Source organism: Mastigoproctus giganteus, chromosome 12, assembly GCF_048544385.1.
Source record: "Mastigoproctus giganteus isolate SK-2022 chromosome 12, ASM4854438v1, whole genome shotgun sequence".
Taxonomy (NCBI): domain Eukaryota; kingdom Metazoa; phylum Arthropoda; class Arachnida; order Uropygi; family Thelyphonidae; genus Mastigoproctus; species Mastigoproctus giganteus.
Window position 1 is genome coordinate 68,320,430 of NC_143586.1, and position 22,542 is coordinate 68,342,971.

General features: G+C 36.9%; 1 protein-coding gene across 1 annotated transcript; it reads right to left on the bottom strand.

Moving 5' to 3' along the window:
• Positions 1-1,069: 1,069 nt before the first annotated feature.
• On the bottom strand, positions 1,070-22,090 carry LOC150077169 (arginine kinase-like). Its single transcript, XM_090386348.1, has 6 exons — positions 21,603-22,090; positions 5,028-5,287; positions 4,348-4,496; positions 3,777-3,942; positions 2,186-2,369; positions 1,070-1,765 (listed from the first exon to the last, which is right to left on the bottom strand). The coding sequence occupies exons 1-6, from the start codon at positions 21,763-21,765 to the stop codon at positions 1,623-1,625; spliced, it is 1,065 nt and encodes a 354-aa protein (XP_090242474.1). The 5' UTR covers positions 21,766-22,090; the 3' UTR covers positions 1,070-1,622.
• Positions 22,091-22,542: the final 452 nt, after the last annotated feature.

Genomic DNA, 22,542 nt, shown 5'->3' on the forward strand with positions numbered 1-22,542 from the left:
AACACAACAGAAGCACGAGAGAGAAAAAACTGGAGCCAGTCTTGCTCTGGCACATTCATTCGGTCCAAATACCTGGCGCAACATGCTGAAAGAAACCTTCGTGTGTTGCACAAGCAACACAAGTCTGTGGATTCATCTCATGGTGCCCACTATCCAGGCACGTAGCAGTGATTGGTTAATATGGAGTATGTTTTTCTGGTAAGGACCTTGGCGCATGTACTTACGTTTCACTGATAAGGTCTGCTGGTAGCTCTTAGATGACCATGTGCACCGTGTCATGTTAAATTTTTACCCTGACAGGAAAGGGATCTTCCAAGATGATAATGCGTTGTGCTATTCAGCCCACACTGTGAACAAGTGGTTCAAGGAACACACTGACGATATCGCTCATCTTATTTGGCTTCCAAACTGGCCTGACCTAAATCCAATCGAACACCTTTGGGATTTTTTGGAACGAGAAGTGAGGCGTATGGACAAGTAACCTTCACCTATTCTGATGCTGTGGAAAGTTTTGTAGGCACTAGATAGACATCTAGTGGAGTCAGTGCCTAGGCGAATAGCGGCTGTTGTCCGTTCGGAAGGTGGCCCAACACGGTATTAGGTAGATGGTCACAATTAGGTGATCATTGAGTGTATATCCATTAACTCCATAAGTATATTACATGATCTGTGCAAGGTGTTAATTCGAACCCAGAATTTTTCCACACGATGTCGAATAACAGTGGTCTTATCGACTATAATAGCCAATCGACTCCCATAATAAAATTTTAAATTAAATTATTATTTTTTATTTTAATACATTAAAACCTGGAATTTTTCTTACTAAAATCAGAAACCGAAGATTAAAAATCCCAGTTTATCTCTTTTTTTAAATTTATTTCTTACTCTTTAAAAGTTCAAATATGTATATGTTAATTTAACCCTTCGCACTGTATGACTGTGTGTTAAGGAAAATTGTCTTGTCATGTTACCAACAGAATTAAACTGTACTAGTTTTTTTAATTGACAATAAATGAAAACTTTAATCTATTTATAACTATTATAGGATGTGAAAAAATACACCAACAGATTCAATAATCCACTTTCTTTTACTATTGCGACGACTAGATCCTAAAGTGTCTGTACAATAAGAACATTAGCTGCTAATACGTGGACGACTTATGCCACAATACCATTCTGTGGCTGATTTATGTTGACATTCATGTTGAGAAGGTGCAATACAAAGTCAGTCGCCCAGCAACAGCTTGACTAGACTTAAACTAACTTTACATAGCTGTATATCCTTTGACCTATTCCACTCTACTGTAAAAATATAATATTTAATTTATGTTTCTAATTAAAGTAATAACCTTTTTTCCTTTAAACTAAAAATCTAAACACTACGTTGGCGCCATCTAGGAATCATAACCAAAAGCGTGCAATTATTGCATAAAAACATAAAAAAAAAAAATTATTAACATTAGATCTGCATAGGAAGTGTTGTATGCTTTCTGACATAAAGTCCTATCCAGTAAGACTAAATTAATGGATTGAAGAGTGATATTTGACGAAATGCAATCATCTAAGGTTCAAAGAAATCCGTATATGAAGTGCATGCGTACATCTCTTCAAGGTTGCCATTTTCAAGCAGAGCGCTCTAATTTGATTAATTCCAAAACTCCATCCTGCATCTCTTTGACCGCCTGGTACTCTGTAAGTCCCAACCGCCTTTTATTTGAAATATCATACACCCCTCCTTCACTCTCTGTATGCTCTCCACGTGTTCCTATGGAGAAAAAAAAAAAAAAAAAAACACAAAGAAAACGTCTTAAAAACATTTCTCAACAATCTACAAATTATTAATTTAGAAATAATAGTTCTTAATTGCGACACTAGATGGCTGCAGCATTAATTTAAAAAGGACAATATGATTGCTTTATACATTTGGACTTACGTTAATATATAAATAAATAAATATTATTCCACTATAACTGTTTTTAAATATAAGAGCACTATGACGAATTAATTTTTTATCATAATACGACATTCAAGGAATTAAAAAGAATAATAAATAAATAAAATCTCGACTACTAAGAGTGTACAGTACTTTATTATAAATATTAATGTAGACCGAGCTTTTGTTTTATTCCGATAGATGGCAGCACAAATCTACAACTGCTATAGTATGAATTAAATTTGTACTTACCTCTTACTTGTAGGTTATACTTGGAAGCAACGCTCTCTAAAACCTTCCTATCTTTGGCCAGTTTTGGAAGTTGGATATGTACGCTAGCCCTGATGGTTGTCCCCAGGTTGGTGGGACAGAAAGTCAGGAAACCAAACCGATCATCGTGAGAAAAGGGTAGTTTGGACTCAATTATATTAACAGCCTACAAAAAAGACACAAAGAATGCTTAACTATTTATAATTATAAATGTTATTCGTTATATAAGGTAAGTTTAATACCAGTAACAGGTTTACAATAGTTATAAATCCAAGTAAAAGAACTATTTATGGCTTTCAAGCTTTAGAAAATGTTTTTTATTAACAGTCACGTTCACAGACAGCCAAGAAGGATTTATTACAGATTAAAGGCATAATATTATTAATAACGCTTGCCAAATTATTATTAATATCGCTTGCCAAGTTGTATCCCTTATATGGAAGCTTTGAATACTAATCTATTTACATTTATACATTGTTTCTCACTGAAATAAATAAAATCGGAGTCCCTCAGGGTTCAGTATTGGGGCCTTTATTGTTTTCTGTATTTATAAATGATATTGATGATGGTATATCAGGCTTAATGTCCAAGTTTGCAGACGATACGAAGGTTGGCAGGGTTGTCAAGGACACTACTGACACTATGCTGCTGCAACAGGATTTGGAAAGGTTGAGCAGATGGGCTTCGAGGTGGCAAATGAAGTTTAACATTGACAAATGTAAAGTACTACATATGGGAAACAGCAACCCCAGAGCAACGTATCAAATCTGTGGTACTACACTGACAGTGGTAGAGAATGAAAGGGACCTGGGGGTGGTGGTGCAGGCAGATATGAAGTTCTCTGAGCAGTGCAGACGAGCTGCAAGAGTAGCTCATGGTGTATTGTCAATGATATATAGGAATTTTTCTAGCAGGGATAAGGAGGTGATTATTCCCTTGTATAAGGCAATGGTCAGGCCACACCTAGAGTACTGTATACAGGCCTGGAGGCCTCATTTCAGGAAGGATGTAGAGCTGCTGGAACGAGTACAGAGAAGGGCAACTAGATTGGTGAATGGGACAAAGGGGTTCTCTTACGAAGAAAGGCTTAAGTTTTGCAAATTACAGTGTCTGGAAACTAGGTACCAGCGGGGTGATCTGATAGAGGTGTACAAAGCCTTGAATGGTTTGAGCATGCTCAATGCTGATGGGATTCTTCCTCTAGCTCAGAAAAATCACCTGAGAGGGCATAAATTCAAATTGAGGAAAGACAGATGTAGGATAGATGTGCGGAAATTTGCCTTTAGCCAGCGGGTGGTTGGTGGGTGGAACAGACTTCCATCCCTTGTCGTGGAAGTTGATAGCCTAAATAAGTTTAAGGCTCAGCTGGACAGGTATTTCGAACGAACAGAGGGGTGAAGTGGAAGTGGTTATTTTTATTTATTTATGTTACTTTTTTTTTTTTTTTTTTTTTTTTTTTTTGGCTGATGCTGCATAAGCTTGCTTTCTTGCATCAAATGCCTCTACTAATGCTAATGCTAAAAATGCTAATGCTAAATCGTAGGAATCATTGATACTATGTCATATGACTTACATCGACAAGCCTTTTATAAATCTGTTTAAGGTCCCCTCCTTTTTGCATAGATATAATCCTCAGATGGTCTTCTTCGTTTACCCATACGAGAAAAGTTTTATCATCGTTGTGGTAAATACCACGTCCTGCTGGCCAAAAGCGGCAGGCGTTAGCATCCTGAAGGAATCTATTCGAAAAGGTGAAAAAGTTAATTTATTCTGATAAAATATCACACAATATATTTTTTAAATTTCACTCATTGTTTTGATATATTACGGTATACGAAATATTCTCGTTTAACCACATTATTGCTGACGAGGATATATTAAATTTCTAGTTAAATAAACTACAAATCTCAGCATAAATTAATATTATTATATTTCTAGAATGAAGATTTTATAAAATCTTTTCAATGTTATGCTTATTTTCATATATTTTATTAATTTACTCTATTGTAAAATTATTAATTAATTAACTAGCCACTGAATTTTATTACCTAATTAACTACATTAAATTAAAAAGCGTATTAATCGAATTAATTAAGTTTATTAAATTATAACTATGACGTTGATTACATTAAAAACACGTTTACCTATCCCCTTCCTTAAAGAGAAAATGGTCATCGATGAGTTTCTGTTGAGTAGCTTTATCCATCCCTGTGAGAGGGTAATAAGTTCCCTTTAGCTCTCCGTGCATGCTGCTTAGGGTGCCACTCACTTTTCTTTCCATCTCTTTGTATTGCTGTCAAAAAAAAGGGGAAAAAAAAGAAACATCATTGACTGTATGTAAAAAATGTAATCCTCATTAATTAGCTTCTTTTAATTTTTATTATAGCTGTACAGTGAGCTTTAACTACAACATTGATTCGTGCTTATAGAAGTTCCATCTGCTAGTTGTAGCAAACAAGAGAACAGTAGGCCATCATCAGTAAAAAACGTACTCTACAAGTCTTGCTTCATTCAATAGCACGAGAAAGAAATATCGGTTTCCCTCTGTAATCTGGTTTTCTAGTGTACGTAGGACTTTCTATTTGATTATACTTGGAAAATATATTAATAATTAATCAACTTTTATCAATCAATTTTAATATCGTAGATAATTGCGTATTTAGTAAATGCAGAATATCAATTAAAATCTATAATTCTTTATGATTTAAATTTTACGAATTAATTCGAATACAGTACTATCCGAAGTGAACACTAGTTGAACTGAACTCTGTTCGCCTTAGTTGTATAATTTACGTGTTGGAAAGATAAGTTGCTAGTTTCTTACCTGTTCCGTTAGACAGGGGTTGAAAGGATATCCCTGAAGGCTTCGTCCACATCTTACTCTGGTGGAAATTATATATTCACCCTTCGGGTCAAGGTCTACTAGGGTGTTTATGTCTCCAAAATCCTTAGGAGGGTGTTTGTCAGTACTCTTAAATCCACCATGGTAGTCGTCTATGATAGGATTAAAGAGATCAGCAAATACGGTGTAAGATTCTGCATCTGGTGCATACACTCCAACACCACTGTCCAAATTTTCGACACCTTTGAGGAAAAGACGAGAAAGTATTGTATGAAATCATTAGATTATCAAAAAATAGGGTATTATTGCAATAGAATGTGAAAACAAAACTTGTGTACTGTTTTTCTTTATTAATGCTGTTTTTCAGCAGCTCAATATATAGATGGTAATTTGACAATCCCTCCTATTAAGGAGGGATTGTTAGTACACTGAGTCTGAAAGATAAGCAGATATTCTTTTTTTAAGTTTGATAAAATTTTATAGGTTTCTTCATTAAGCAGTCCTCTGGAAAGGTACATTCATGAAGAATAATTTTCTCATGGGGTGCGCTGGAATTTGTTAACAGACAAAATATTTCAGGGGCGTTCAGAACTGGAAGAAAAACAGAGAAGGGCGGGGAATTCGGCGCCATTACCATGGCAACGAGAGTGTCCTACCATCTTTGTGAATGTAGGATATCGATTATCTGAAGTTATGAAGCCGATTGCTCATTTCGCAGTCCGAAAGTCAATTTTCGGACATGTTGGAGATCCTAAAATAGAAACACTTAAGTGCCAAAGGAAGAAGGAAGAAAACAGAATGATGGAAAAACATCGTAAAAATATGTAAAAGTCCTTTTTATTAAGTCGCTACTTCAAGACAAATACAGAGATAATTTTAAATACTGTAGTAGTAATTTTGCATGGGAATTTACACTCGCCGACCAAAGCATCAACTATATCTTGAACGAGGAGTAACACTAAGAAAGCAAGCTACTAGAGGTTTATAGGAAAGTTTTCCAACGATGTTAACCATATGAGTCGCGAAGTGTTCCATCTGTAAATTCAGTGTATTCTATAACAGTTTCTATTATGGAATAATTTAAATTTTTCATCCAACCAAAAGTCATGTTTCTCATGCCACAAGAGCTCTCACCACATGATTGAACTAAAATGTGTACATCAGATCCAAAATAAATCCACAAGAGGGCAGTTAGATTAATTAATGACTCATCTCTAACAGAGTCTCTCCACCCTCTGTCTCATAGACGTTCTGTTTCTGCTGCATGCCTTTTCTGTAGATACTTCCATGGGCGCTGTTCTTCTATAATTCCAAAGCAGTCCGAACACATGTCACAACCATTCAACATCCTTTTACAGTCCAACTCGAAACTTACAGAACCAACTTTTTTTCTTTTTCATTTATTTCTTCAACTTCCACTTTTTGAACAACTTCCTTCATACGTATTTCCTGAAAATTACAATTTACAGAAGTTCAAGTTTAATATCAAAAGTATTCTTTCATCTTCCCACCCTCAAAACCATGCATGGTACTAAGTATTATAGGTTTTAATACCTCTCGTGTTTGGGTTTTCATTAAAAAAAAAAATACCAACAAGTGAACAGACCAATACCAGGCCTTCTTACCATCTTGGGTTCGTTAGGCCAGAATTGTTGGTCCAACTAACCCTGCAGAACTTGACTGAAAGATTAATAAGTTACCCCCAAAAGGCAAACATTGGCCCAAACGGCTTTCCGTTAATTATGGGGGAAGCTATGCATTGTGTATACATAATCTACCCGCTCTTGTATATATTTCTAGGGATTTCTGGTGCAGGAGCACCAGAAATCCCTAGAAACCACAACTATCCTGAAGATCTTGAATAGATATTATCTGAAGCGAGTTCTCAAGACTAAGAACTCCAAGGAGCAAAAAACTTTTGCACTGTTTTCAGTAGGATGCACAACATTAAAAGTGTTTGAAAAATTAATCCAGACGACTATAGGAGACAAATGTCTTCGAAACCTGACAACACATATTCAGAGTTACAATTTGTCCCTAGGATCCTTCGTGTCATTAAATACCCATTCCAGCATCACACACCTTCATACGCTCATTAATAGGAGATCTACCACGACTAGTCTCGTTGATACTTTATTCAAGATCCAGCGTGCAGTATATGCAGAAATCCAACACAATGTCATATTTCTAGACATAAAGTCCGTCTTCAACAGTTTCAATCTCAACTCTAATTTTAATCCTTGAGGAGCACTTCAAGATAACAAAATAACTTCCTTAAATGTACTCAAGTCTATTTTACTACAGAAACACCTTTCATGGTTCTACTATGAAAGGGTTGGCTCTGACAGGACGTAGAGAAACGCCATGGTGCCTGAACCGTACAAAGTAATTACATTTCAATTTGGAAGTAACCAATAAGTCTTATAGGATTACTAATATCAGATTAAAATCACCTAAAATAAATGTATGTATAAAGTGAGATGTATTTTTAAGCAGAAGTACATCATTAAGTGAATATTAATCAACATTTCTATGTACCTAATTATGAACATGTATTAATTTCAGTCACGGATGGAATGATGCAGTTGTATTTGTAAGTGCCCTTTTGGCCAAACTGGTTGTCCAGGGGCAAATATAAATTAAAATAAATAAATAATAATGAATGAAGTGGAGCAGCAAAATGAATACGTTCATCATGCGAGCATACTACGAAGTAACCAAGCTAGAGACCTATATGACAATGTCCAGGATGAAAACACACGTCAAGTGGTTAGAACAGTTTCCGATTGATTAGGTCACCGAACAGCGAATAGCAGACTAGAGAAGAACCATAGTCATGAAGGACATAACAGCGCCTGCAATCTTAGAAAAAATTAAGCCTAATATGAGCGACAATCCATAAAGAACAAAGTATATGGACACAACAGAACCACTATTAGAGGAGGAACAGCAGGTACAAGAATTACAACCAGGAGCAGCCAAAGTGAAAATAGACTGGGTCGCGATATCAAGAACAGAGGAAGAGCAGAGGGCTCTAGAAGAATTCGAGGGAACATACTTCACAAAGACCCACAATATACCCAAGTAGAGACCCCACGGAATCTAGTGGCAAGTAACAAGACTACTTCAGTCGGCGAATATTCTCGGATTACCTCAACAACGTAGTAACATTAGATGCCATCTGCACAGCCATTTACTGTGCCACTGTAGCGGCCAAAAGGATGAATAGAAGAGAAACCAGAGGGAAAAAAACGCAAAGAAGCAAAAACCAAAGAAGAGGCTGAAACAGCACAGAAGAGATAAGAGTGAAGATAGGCCAACTGACCCAGTACTAACGGCAACAGAACTAAAAAGCTGATCAGAAAACTTAAGACCATCCTCAAGAAAGACATCCCCAAACCAAACGATTATATTAGGGTCACCCGGTAATTTCTTACATACAGTATACCCATGAGTATTATGTCTCTAAATTGCGTGTGTTCTTTGGTCTATTTCTCTGTTTTTCTGGACGAAAAAACCTCACTTTCTGGAGGGGGGAAACCTTGCTATCTACGCCTAAGACCGATTAACTCGGCTACAGAGTGAAAAATGCCCATTACAGTTTCCTCGCGTCATCGACGGGATTCGAACTTGGATTTTTCCACCCGATCCGGGGAGGACGGTGACGATATCACTGTGCTACCCACGCAGACACCAGGAACTACAAGAAATACGTCGACAAAGAGCCTGAGTGACAGACGGCACGTGTCGACGATGCCATCTGGCCCCAGGAACAAACCAGCTCCAGCACATCACCGCAGGATGCAGGGTTATCACTCAGAAGGAGTACACTCATAGATATAGCCAGGTTGCCAAGATAATACATCAGATGCTACAGCAAAAATACCAGTTAATCAAAGAAAGTGTACTCTATTACAAGTACGAACTCCATTCACATACTATACTAGAAGCGTGCCATTATAAGGGACAAGACGATCTCGCGCAATAGACCAAACATAACCCTCATCAACAAGAAGGAAAGGGCTACCTACCTGATCGACACAGCGGTGGTAAACACAAGCAACCTCTAGAAAAACTACGAAGAAAAGATCAAGTACGCAGACAAACTCCGAAAAATCGCAAATCCTGAATACCTGTAGATAGTCAGAGAGTTCCTCGACCAATAACAGTTATATCCGTATATAACAATCACCTCGTTCCCTTGGTACCAGTGCCCCTCAAGGACATGGGTATCAAGGATGGGAAAAAAACCCATCAGTAATAAGAATGTTCTTGACAAGGCAGTTCCATTTTGATTCGCCATATTGAAACAAAGATAAAACTGGCTCAATTATTCTTCTTGGGAAACTTCTTGGCAAATTTGCGAACTTACTCAACTCTGAACCAACATTGAAGAATTTTGAAATATCTATTTTCTCTTATATTATTTTTCATTGATGCATCTTTCCGTAGTTTTTGTTGCATTCCGGTTAAAAGAAATAGAATAAATGATGCCATTTGTAACAACCTCATTTTCTTGCCCTTTACTGAGAAGCTACGGAGAGAATGTTTTTTTCTTATTCGTATTCAGAACCTTTGGTGCTCAAGTCTGATAGTTGAGCCATTTTCAAATAAATGTGAAAAGTTGGTGCACAAAACTAACCAAAATGCCCATTACAAGGAAGTTTCTGATGGAAACAAAATATATTTTCTTAATTGCGGCTTTCATAATAAAACTTTCTTCAGGCCATTTGAAAACTCGTAAGTCTACTTCATAGATATGTCCAGAGGGAAATTTGTATTTCAGCTGCATTCTTTTCTCTTGTGGATAGAGCTTATTAACAGCGTGACTTTTGATTCTCCTGAACCCTGCTGCTTGCCACTCCGGTCGTTCCTTGAAATACAATAAGAATAAAGTATCACCCATTAAACTTACGTTTAATGAGTGCTGTTTTCAGAAAAATATATATTATTTTAGGACATAGTTTACAGCACCTTATGCAGTTCTAAGTCATGAAAAATTACCCTCTCAAATTGAGATGCCACTGTAATTTTAGAGAAGAATGCCTTGGATAAGAAGGTCTGCATTCTTTATTTTCAAAAGCTGCTAATTGAATTAGAAAACGCAGCTTTCTTGGTTACACAGCAGGTAGAGTTACTCCACTCTAATTCGCGCTATATTTAGAAATTCGCCACACTAATTTCTTACAGCATCTCGCATTTTATTGTCAGAACGAAGAATAAATCTTTAAGGGTGGGTAACAGAGGCTTGTCACGTAATCTTCGCATTAGTTCAGCTCAGTGGATGGAGGATATTTTCATTTCCCGGTAAAAGATAATTTACTTCTTTGGATGAACATCCGCTGAAAGTGGCAGATTCGAGTGATTTAATTTAATACAGAAACGTGCAAAAATATTTGTTACTCCAAATGTTTCGTCAGTGCTGTCCATAAGAGCCAATCGTATTCCTTGGATATTTATTTTAGAGTGGAGTGTAGTCACGAAATACTTTTAAGAATGTTCAATTTGATCACTGCATACATAATTCTAAATAGCAATTCACTTATTCTATCTGACTTTCTTTCTTTGCAATATCGATTTTTTTGTTTCTTTCTTTTCAATGTCGATTCTTTCTTTCTTTCTTTCATGGGAGAAAAAACCATGCTACCCTCGCCTCAGACGGACGTTGTGAAAAAGACCCATAAAAATTCCTCGTATTATGGACGGGATTTGAGCTCGGGTCTTTTCCACCAGGTGTGGGCATACCGGTAATTATACCAACTGTGCTACCTACGAGGGCTCAAAAGAGCATATGCCTAGAATAACATATGTAGGAAAGTTGCCAATTCCCACCCGGAAATCAATCTCAGGAAGAAACCGCCAGAAGTCCCCAGGCACCACCAAGAAATATCGCTGAGTTTGCATGAGTCCTTGCGAAAGAATGAGAATTTAATACCTTCCAGTATTTGTCCACCCTTTGTGCCTTATTAAGACACAAAACGAATGTCTCACTAACGTTTTTTAACATCCAGTAAAAGGCTTTTAATTAACTTTCGTTTTTGTATTTGTTCTTTACCATTAGAGCACCAGTGTACGTTTGGGGTAGAGCTCAGCATTCAACACAAACATGGAGTTAACATCGCCTTCGCTAATTTTTTTAGATTTTTTAAATTGTTGGTCAAGTCGATATCAATGACAAGTCCGTTTGAGACTAGTCATTGAAAGAAGCGAGTTGTCACTGATCGAGTCAGGTGGTCAAAGTTAAAAAACTCGACTTTTAAAGTCTAGACTGGTTGGCATTTGAACAGCATAAATGTGTGACTTCAATAGAAACAACCAATCGGTCGATGGAATAAAACAAAATTTGCAAATGAATAAATGAAACGATCTGAAAAAAAATCAAATGAAATGGGAATGAATGAACAAAACAAACATATTTGAGGAAACCGAGAGAAGACTACCGAGTCTTAAATTCTCTGTATTCCACCTACAGCTGAAAACAGAAAAAATCCTATCCTCACGCAAACAGTGGTGTTTTGAGTGTAAAGTTTCCGAAAGCGATTAGAAGGACATCTTCCATCTCCTGCGATGAGATGGTAGACTTTTAAAAAAGAAAGAGTCACCTTGAAGACTTTGGCTGAAACTTTCATAAAAGTAATAACTTTTTTTGGTTCCTGAAAGTATCTTCTCCACATGTACACGCGATGCTTCTTCTGACAAGAAGCATAAGCAGCGTAATAGCCAGCAAGAAAACTAAAAAGTGCTCCTGTTTGACTGAATACACTGTGTGCCTTGTGAAACTCATATCTTCCGGTCTACTGCTATTGCTAGAAAGTTTGCTTCATTCAGAAAGAAAAAAAATATCGTTTTTCCTCCTGGATTTCATGCTTTACCGTTGTACACCAGTGTACACCTGGGACTATTTTTCTGACGAGAAACAAGTCACAAGGAACAATAATAAGAAATATATTCATCCATATTTGTATTTTGTAAATAAAATATGTTGTGAATTTTTAGGAGGAAGAAAACGGCTGCTTGGGTTCCCACAATTTAGGGTGGGATCCCAGGCGGCCCTACCCTAAACTTCGAAGCCCCAAGTGACTGCTTATCCATAGATCCACCACTGGCACCATTGACACCTTGGTCATCGTTGATTAGATGTGTGTTAAGCGCCAAAGCAACTAAGGCCAGTATATTGTGTCTGTAAGTGCGTGTGTTCTTCACTGGATTTGCTGTTCACTGGAGAAAAAACCTGACACAGATTCCGATTGGAAAAAACCATGCAACCTCGCCTGTGACTGAATAGCTCGCCACGTTTGACTTTTCTACCTGATATGGTGCTTTTATTATTGTGCTATCTGCTATATAAAATATCCCTAATAGTTCACCATTAGCTTCGAAAATCTAAGTCAATGAAGACTACACTTAAAACATTTTGAACTCGTATAGGAGTTCGAAAGAGAAGAGATTTTTAGTGTCAGAAGATCAAAACGGAAAGTGGACATAAGGACACATATTCAAAGAATTTTACTCAAATAATTTTGATAAAAAGTTTGATCTTAATGACTTTAATGCTTCTTTGTGTGAATTCATATTTATAAATATTAGCGAAGACTCGAAATCCACGAAGCATTTATTGTTGTACCTATAATCATCCTACTCGAACTAGCCACTTTTCTTCTGTGGTCAGCTATTAATATTTTACAAGCTCCAAAGGTAACTTAATTAAATTTTCATTGCCACACCTCGCGGTGAGTTTTACATTGTGAGCGTGCAGGAGTCTTAAACCACTTGTAAGGATGTTCGGTACAAAAGGAGGAGGGAAAGTAACAACAGTTTGAAAAAAAGGCAGATGTTTTGCAATGACTTGCATGCTAATGGCAGAGGCATTGAGCGTGCATGCACGCACTCACGTACGCACACACATACGTCTCGACTGAATAAATAAACTGCCATTTTTAAACCATATACTGCTTGGTAACACAATGTCAAGGTCGGAATCAAACGCCCCAAGCAGAGCATCAGTTATCAGCAATCCATGAGGTCGTTATCGGGATTCTGAGTACACTTGACAGAGGGAGTCGACGATTATTTCAGGAAGGTTGCGAAACGAGAACTGAAATTACGGGGTGGGGCTTTTAAGTTTTACTTTTATAGTCTTCTTATCAATCGATAATGTAACTGAGGAGTCGGCAGAAAGGTAAAATAAAACCTAAACATCATTTAATAGAAATGAAGATTCTTTCGTTATGATTTGGTAATATTCAGAATATGGGCCCAGGAAATTAAGGCCATAGGCCATCAATATATCGTATTTGTAACTGCTTATATTCTATGATGGATTTTCCTGTTGTACGGATGAAAAATCCTAGCTCAAGGAGGATAAAGATTCTTCTGCCGAGAGGAGAATCGAACTCAGACCTATAGCAATTGCAATTTGGTAAAGCCATGAGAATCGTATTCTTGGAAGAGCCAGATAGCATGTGAAATAAACTTGCTGTGATTAGTAGGGTACAGGATTACAGTAATCGAGAATAAAAACAAGCATAATAAAGGATATAAAACACATTATTATGATACTGACTTTAATATTAATGATTGAGAGCCGCGTGATCATTATCAATTTTTTTTGAAAAATATGGCAAGCAAATGAGCAAAAATATACATGAAATCTTCTCACGTAATTACAATTTATAACCTAAATATTCCTTAATGATATCATTTATGGTTACATATTCTTCTCGAGAGTTGAATCATAATACGTAAGATGTTGCAGAAGTGGCAATTATTCTGGATGTTTCTTCAGATATATTTTTCTTTTATAAAAACCCCAAACACGAGAGGTGTTAGAACCTATAGTACTTAGTACCGTGCATGGGTTGGAGGTTGAGAAGACGAAAGAATTGACATTGGACTTGAACTTCTGTAGACTGTAATTTTTAGGAAATACGTATGAAGGAAGTGTGGGGGTTAAGGTTTTGCTTCCATCTTTTGGTAGACCTCCACCCTAGTGAAGTCTCAAACCCCACACCAACAAACGCAAATCTGACTGCAATTCACAGAAAATTCTAGATTGCAGGGTATGTAAAGCGGGTGTTAGCAGAACATTAAAGACACCTTTTTTCAATAAATTTACAAACTTTGAATGAACATTATATACAGCATTTACATAAAAAAACAAACTACGTATATACATGCATACTAATATTGATGTATTAATAATATTTACTACAAATTCCTCATTCTACCTTAATTACTCTCTAGTTACCATCTTGGTCATCCCTCTTTACTCAAGAGGTTTCTGATGATATATTAAGGAATCCTTATGTGCTGTGACGTAACAACTAGATCGTAAGTATAGCTTAGCTTAATAAAAAAGGTGAGTGCTGATAATTAAGCTAAGCTATACCTACGATCATGAGGTTTCTCTATTAATAAAATTTCTTTCTCTTTACACCTTATCTGGTATGTTATCTTGTGTTGGCATCTGGCCTAACTTAATGATATAAACTTTAACATATCCTTACAGTACTACCCCTATAAATATAATTTCTTTACTCATTACTTTCTTTTTATTACCCTTGTACTACCCTTATATTATTTCATCATTAACATTCATAACAATTTATTTCAAACTTAGTTAAACTTGCCTAATACAACAGAAATGTTCCTTTTTTAAAAGGACTATCACTCAATTCCTTACAAAGCTAGGTTATGAATATTCCTTCCTATTTGCTAAAACAACTCACCTCAGCTGTCTCCCTAGCGCACAAACCAACCCACCTCTAGAAATTTCTTATTTTTTTTTTCACACGGCAGTATGGCCCTTTCATGTTTGTCGGTAACCTCCAAAACACTCATTTTCGTGTTCACACCTCTGCTAAATATATCGAGCTTACCCAAATTTATCAGTCACCCTGACGCCGTTTCTTTTTGATACGACACTGGACGTCCACTAATTTCCTGTTTACTTCCTAACGGTGGTTTAGATCAAAAGAGACGCTTCGTAATCCCATTTTACGATCATATTGTTCTTGCCCTCAGCAACCCTTTCACTCCTATTCTCAAATGGCACCCTCTACCTAGTCCTGCTGTCCCTATTTGCTCTCTTATAGTACTCAAAATTTCTTGCCTCCATTTTAATTCCCACGCCTAAAACTGTCCATTACTAAATCCAGTGTTCTTCAAACTTTAACCTTATTTACATTAAAACTAAATGTTCAATCTTAATACTTACTATATTTAACTTAATACACGGGCATTAATGCTAATTCTCACTTTCATTCGCCCTTCCTGAATTTATTTTATCAAAACAAATCTTTCTATTTTAATTTGTAAGACCTACATCTTACAAAAGGTTGTTCCAGAAAACGACAGTTGAATTAATAAACGAGGAAGATGAAAAGTTGGTTTTGTGAGTTTGAAGTTGGACAGTAAATGGACGTTGGCTCGTGACGGCATGTGTTCGGATTGTTTTGAAAGAGAGAAAGAGCGGGAATTATAGAAGCCAATTCAGGAGAACAGTGCCCATGGGAGTATCGGTAGAAAAAGCATGCAGCAGAAACAGTACGTCTATGAGACAGCGAGTGGAGAGACTCTGTTAGAGAGGAGTCATTAATTAACCTAACTGTCCTCTTCTGAATGGAATTTAGAACCCTGAGAAAGGTTTTGGGAGCACCGTTCCAGATGTGGGAACAATATTCCATGGTAGGGCTTTTTTCTGATTTGTACAGAGTGAGCAGCTGTTTGGAAGAAAAGTAACGCCGAGAGCGAAAGAGAAAACCAAGTTTTTTAGATGCAGAGGAAGCAATATTTGTAATGTGCTTGTGCCAAGAGAGATTAGAAGTCAGGGTAATCCCCAAAACAGATATATCAACTTGCCTAAAAATCGGAGTGTCACCAAAGATAAGCATAGGAGCAGAATAATCCTTTTTGCGAGATATAAGACAAGACTGAGTTTTAGAAGGGTTGAAATCAACTAAGTTGTCTTTCCCCCACTGGAGAATTACCTGAAGATCGGCATTTAAGGAATTGGTAGCAGATTTTCGAGAAGTTGAAGCTGATTGAGCAGGACAAGGTTTTTCAAAATGGAAAGTGGAATGCAATGTGCTGTCATCGGCAAAACTATGGATAGGATTTCCAGCCAATGGAAGAAGGTCATAAATATACAAGAGGAAAAGGGTGGAAGAAAGAACTGAACCTTGGGGGACACCAGCATTAGTGGAAAAGTTAGAAGACAGAGAGCCATCTACCACTACCCACAGTGAGCGATCAGAGAGAATACTGGATAACCAATTACTGAAAACAGTTGGCAAACCATAAGATGGAAGCTTATTTAGAAGACCTTTATGCCAAACACGAACCTCAAAAGCCTTTAAGATGTCAAGTGCACCACCGAACTTGCGTTTCACCGAACCTTTCCATTGAATTTGTACATAGATAGGCAACATAAGCCAGAATATCACAAATGAATCGACACTGACGGAATCCATACTGGCGATCGTTGATCAAATGGAAGGTTTCTAGGTAGTTTAAGAGTTAGCAGTTAATTGATTTCTCCATTACTTTAGAAAGAGTAGAAGTAATTGCAATTGGACGATAATTGTATGGGAGGGATTTTTCACCCTTTTTAGAAACTGGCTGGACATGGGCAAATTTCCAAGCAAAACGAAAAACACCATTTGGAATAAAAAAGTGAAAAAAGGCGGCAAAGTTCAGGAGCACAAGTTTTGAGAACAAGTGGAGAAATACCATCAGGACCTGGAGCGTTCTTAGCATCAAGATTCGTCAAATCCTTTTGACACCCTTTTGACGGAAGACTACATGAAGCATTGAATGGAACGTGTTGGGAATAGTGGGAGGTGTTTTTCCAAGATCATTAATACATTAGTTGGAAGGAAAATGGGATGCTTTCAGGTTAGCTTTATCCTTGGGTGAAGTGACAATAGAACCATTTGGTTCTGAGAGAGAGAGAGATGGGAGCATAAATGGTTGCGACCAATAGCTTTGGCAAGAGACTAGAATGCTCGGCTACCATTAGGGTAGGAAGCAAGTTTGCAACTCTTAGCATGTTCAAAGTCTACTTTGGACTGATTAATAACTGCTTTCAATTGTTGCGGGCTTTGGTGTTGGCGGAAAATGAAATTGAAGAATATTCAATTTCATATTCAATAACATTCTTCTCTTGAACAGCCTTAGCACATTTATTGGAAAACCAAGGTTTAGATAAAGGACGAGATTTTAAAGTTGAGTGTGGAATAAAGGATTCCATTCCTACAAGAATAATTTCACTGACACGATCTGAGCAAACGTTGCCATCAGAAGTTTTAAAACAGTAATCTGATCAAGGAAAAGAAGAAAAGAAATCTCGCAGGTCCAACACGAGGTTGAGAATAGCTATGAAATAAAGGCTCCATAAGAGAAGAGGCAATCACCAAGTTGTGATCTGAGGTGCTTAAAGGATCACTCACTTCGACCGTGTACTTAGAAGGGTCATTTATGAGAAAAAGACCAAGCGTGTTGGCTGTATGGTTAGGATTGTCCGGTATTCTTGTAGGTAAATGAACAATCTGTGCAAGGTCATTAGTAACTGCAAAATCCTCAGCATCTTGACCACCTGAGTCGGTGTAACTAGAGAATGGAAGCCAGCTGGAGTTGTGAACATTAAAATCACCAAGGAAAATTACCTCACTGTTAGGAAAGTTGAAATGGAGAAAGTCAAGTTGCAAAGAGCTCCAAGTGATCAGTGTAGTTGGGAGAACGGTAGAGATAACAGATGAATTTGACACAATGAGGTAGAGAGATTTTAAGCCAGAGAAGATTGAAAAGAGGAGATTCCAAATTACCAAGTCTCTGACAGGAAATATCGGAACAGACATATGCACAAATACCACCTTTGAGGCGAAAGGAATCATCAACCCATAACTGAGATTCTGTGAGAAAAAGTACATGGGGTTTGGCAGACTGTAAGTAGAAATGGACATCGTTGAGATTAGAACAGAGACCACGTATATTTGTGAAATGAACTAGGAAGTGTTTGTGAGATTTAGATCTTTTCGCAGATAAGTTTGCTCTCTTAGTTTGACAATTCATGGTGTATTCAATATTAATAAAAAGTAAGGGGGGGCATGCTGTATGAAGTAATGAAAGTTTTGGATATGGCCTACAAATGGAAGGATATACCCAGTAAGAATATACCCAGATCCTTGACATAATAACGTGGCTTCGACAATGCCCCCCGCATACACACTACTCGGACTCCCTCCAGTCACTATCTGGCAGAGCAGAATTAGCAAGATTATACCCTAGCTGATTCGGAGGCCTCCTAGAGAGTTACCAATAGGTTCGGTCCGGTGTACTAACTAGCGGCCGGCCTGCGAAAACTGTTTTAGAGCTATGCCCTTGACATTTAGGCATGAAAAAATAAAAATTTTAAAGACAATTGGAAAAGAAGAATAAGAAAAGAAAGCTTGAAAAAAGGATTTTCAGCTTGACCGAAATACGAAATGATTCTGATAGAACATTGAGCTAAATACAAAACTAAATTAAAAACTGTTCAAAAATAGAAGGCAATAAAAGTAAACGAAGTCATGGAAAGAATGAGGCAGAAAATTCGATCCGAGTTAAAAAGAATAAAACAATTTTAAAAAAGGGAATTTAGGAAGATGCGACTTGAATAATTTCTAATGAAAGTATGAAACTGAACTGTTTGGTTCAGATGTACCACATGTGGCCATAACTATGTCAGATATATCGAGATGAAATTACCTAGCCGTCACCAAATTGCATTTTTCCCCCTAATGAGAGAAGGGCATATAAAATTATTATAACAGTTAACAACTGGAGTAATATATTACCACTTCAAGGGACAATAAAGAGTCAAAGAATTTTAGCCCAGTTGTATCGTGTCCAATATTCACGCCATAATCAACAAGGATGTAAATATAGATAAATTAACATGAGTTGTTGGAGATTAGACAAAAAGAATTGTCACATTAGGGCACCGCGAGAACCAGATCATCTACCCATGTGCAATATGTCCATAAACTGCGCGTGATCTCCAGTCGATGTGCCTATTTTTGCTGGACGAAAAAGCTGAGTTTCCTTGGGGGATGGGAGACCTTTGCTGTCTACTCCTGAACCCGATTAACTCAGCCACAGAGGGACAAAAGCCCATGAAAGTTCCTCAACGTTGGCGGAATTCGAACCTTGGCCTTTTCCACCCGTATGAAGGGAACAGTGATTATAACCACTGTGCTATACGCACAGACTTCGGGATCGGAGAGAAGGTTGAAGTGGAACTAAAGTTTCAAAGGCAGTTGTATGCTATGTCTATATTAAGTAGTCTAAAATAAAATACCTGCCTTGATGTAGAGTAAGCGCTACTCTTTTATCTAAAATTTTGTGATGGTAAGAATAACTTTTGTATTAAAAATGTGAGAAAATATCACTTAATAAGAGAATAGAGCTAGCCTGAAATAAAACTGTGGTAAAAGCGGAGAAAATAAAGAGCCAAAAGTGCATTTCAAATCCTGGATTTGGAAGAAGAATAATGTTGAAAAATGAAGAGAGAATGGTGAAGACTAATATTTAGAATAGAAGTAGGGAGAAAAACAAAACTGAAGCAACTGATTCCTTAATCTCCTAAATCTTAAGGTTTAATGCATTGGTACGTTAGCTAGATAGAAAAGTCAGAAATATATTAACAATCTATGGAAAAAAATCAGAGAACAAAACACTGAGAAATATAAGTACTTTTCAGTAAAAAAAAAATTAAATTTCGGTGTGAGTATCCTGGGTGAGAGAAACATTACAAGGCTCAAAATTTGAATCAGAAGTATTCGAAACAGACTCAGAACCGCCAAAGGATTTTAACATATCTCCAATATGGTTGAAAGACGGTCTAAAGATAATAACTACAGCAATTAAATTTTCAATAACTCCAAGAAGAGCACAATGGAGGGCCCTGTACAATATTCCATCGTACACTTCTGAAATCTTTAAGAGTATAGGCAAAATAAAATGTTGATGTCGACAATAATCATACTTCAAACTGTCAAGTATCAATGTTCAATCTGTAAAGGGAAACAGTATGATGCAAAGGTCCATAAATATACATGAGCAGAATGTCACTCGTTCTGTGTGCACCGAGTGACAACCAGGTTCCAAAACCATGTATAGCAAAACGATTATCAGAATTTCAGGCTCTTATAACCGTGAAAGACAGAACTCCTATGCTCACATAGCCCTGAAAATTGATCGAATTTAATTTGTGTGAGAAAATCCTTGGCGAAAGCCGATTTGTCATTTTGACAAAGGGTATGAAGAGAGAGAGTCACATTTACATATCCTCCTCCTCAATCACTGAGGATATTAAATAAAATATCGTACGGTATTTGCAGAACAGAAGGATAAAAAAAGATGTCCTCATGGTCTACGTTTCCTCTACCATGAAAGCTGATTGTATCATGAAAAACTGTTTCTAAATCTTTTGTTTTTCAAACAAATAAATAAACTTCTTAATATTGTGGGAAATATAAAATTACGAAGGCTCGAAGTATTCAAAGTACCTTTATATCATTGAACTGAAAATAGCTGATGTTCAGAAAAGTTAATTGCATATTTTTGAAGGCCATTTGAGACATACATTTCTTTCTCGTCGATAATTAGTTCTCGATTTTTGTTTTCAAAAAGCCTTGAATCGAAATCAACTAATTATTTCCAGGAGTACTTTTCGCTGGATGTCCAATAAATCTCTCAATTTTTCAATAACTCCAAGAAGAGCACAATGCCTTCACCACGCATGGATTAGACTCTGCCTTAAAATGATACGCGTGCTCTTCAGTCAGTCACTTTTCCATTTAAATAGGAAATATTTTGAAGACGTATTCATCCATTTGTAAATAAAGAAAATTTTACATGTAATTAATTTGATTACTTCTCTTTATATCATTTAAAGAGGAAATAAAACATTTAAAAAATTGTTTCAAACGTATATTTCCTTTTAAAGAGAACTGTTTAAAAACTAACAGGAATTTCATGAAAATTTAAAAGATCTATAAAGACTTTATAGCATTTTGAAAGGTCCAATCTAGGTGTAAAGTTGAAATAGTTCATTTAAATTTCCAAAAACAATGCGAAGAAACATTGCAAAATTAGTTCAGTGAGTTCACGAATTGGTGAACTTCATAATATTGAGAATGCACACTACTGAAATTTTTGTGACCAAATATTTAACAATAAATTCCTCTTAAAGAATAATTCGCGTGGTATTCTAATGTTTCTTCTTCGTTTAATAATTCCTTTTATTAATTTTCTTTTCAATTCGCTTTATGTAGAAAATACAACAAATTATAAAACACGAGAACAGTTATAGAAACAGTCGTATAAAACAGGAGTCTCTTACGTCAAATTACTGTGACTGGTTTTGCTATGATTCAATCTAGCAGGTAGACACCGACATTTAAAGACAATTGAAGAAGATAAAATAGCGTTCCATTAACAAATATTTCACTAAAGTCGTACAGAACGTGTTACAAATGTATTTTCATGGAACGCGGCAGAATAACCCCCACCTACCTGATTGAATGACGTCCAAAAGAGTGGCGAACTTAGTCTTTTTATTTTTAAGCCTATCGAAGATATCTCTGGTGAGGTATTTCTTAAGGAGTGATTTGCTGTCCTCGGCCTGGAGTCGTGCGAAGCCGGCTTCCAACTTCTCCAGTGTTCCCTGATCCACCATTTTATCGTCGGGGGTCAAACCGTTCTTAAAACCAAGGCTGAGCGAAAAGGGGAAGGCAGAGTCCGTTCGAATGACCTTATTATTGAACGCTTTGCATGCCGGGTAATGTTACTCCTCTTCCTCTATTTTGTCAGTTTACTGATCTCATCTCACACTTATCACTTGACGTAGAGAAAGTACGAGATAAAGAAAAGCAAAGTCTAATCTCTTACACCGGTCAAAGAAGTCTTGGTTCTCCAGAAAAGAAAGTCCCACTAAAACCACCGCTTCCTGTACTTCGCTGCAGAGAGCGCTACCAAAATTCATGATCGCACGAGAATACGCGGAGGCGGATGGTGGATATCGATCAAGAGAAGCCCAAGAGAGCATAAAAGCGCGGAAGAAGGCGTAGATGTCATCCGCCTGCCGACTTGGAATGCAAGCTAATGAATAAATGGTTTCCTTGGGTTTTTTGCCCATTGCAAAGAATATTTGGCCAATTTTACGCCATTTATTGATATTATATTAGAAACCGATGGTAGTACGAGTAATTTAGTACGGAGTAGAAGCAGAAGCCTCTAAAGTGCGCCCATGATGGCTGCGTTGTGATCGTACAGGTCCACTAGAAACATAAATCCGTTTACCTTTAAGTACTACACTATTAAAATCTTTCAACTATTGATTTTCATAAATGTGAAGTGATTTGAGATACGTGTATTTATTTGCATAGTTCAAAAATTTCGCGTCCTTTTGGTTTTTGGAAATCTAGTTGATATTGGTTGAAATTGCAATATTGTC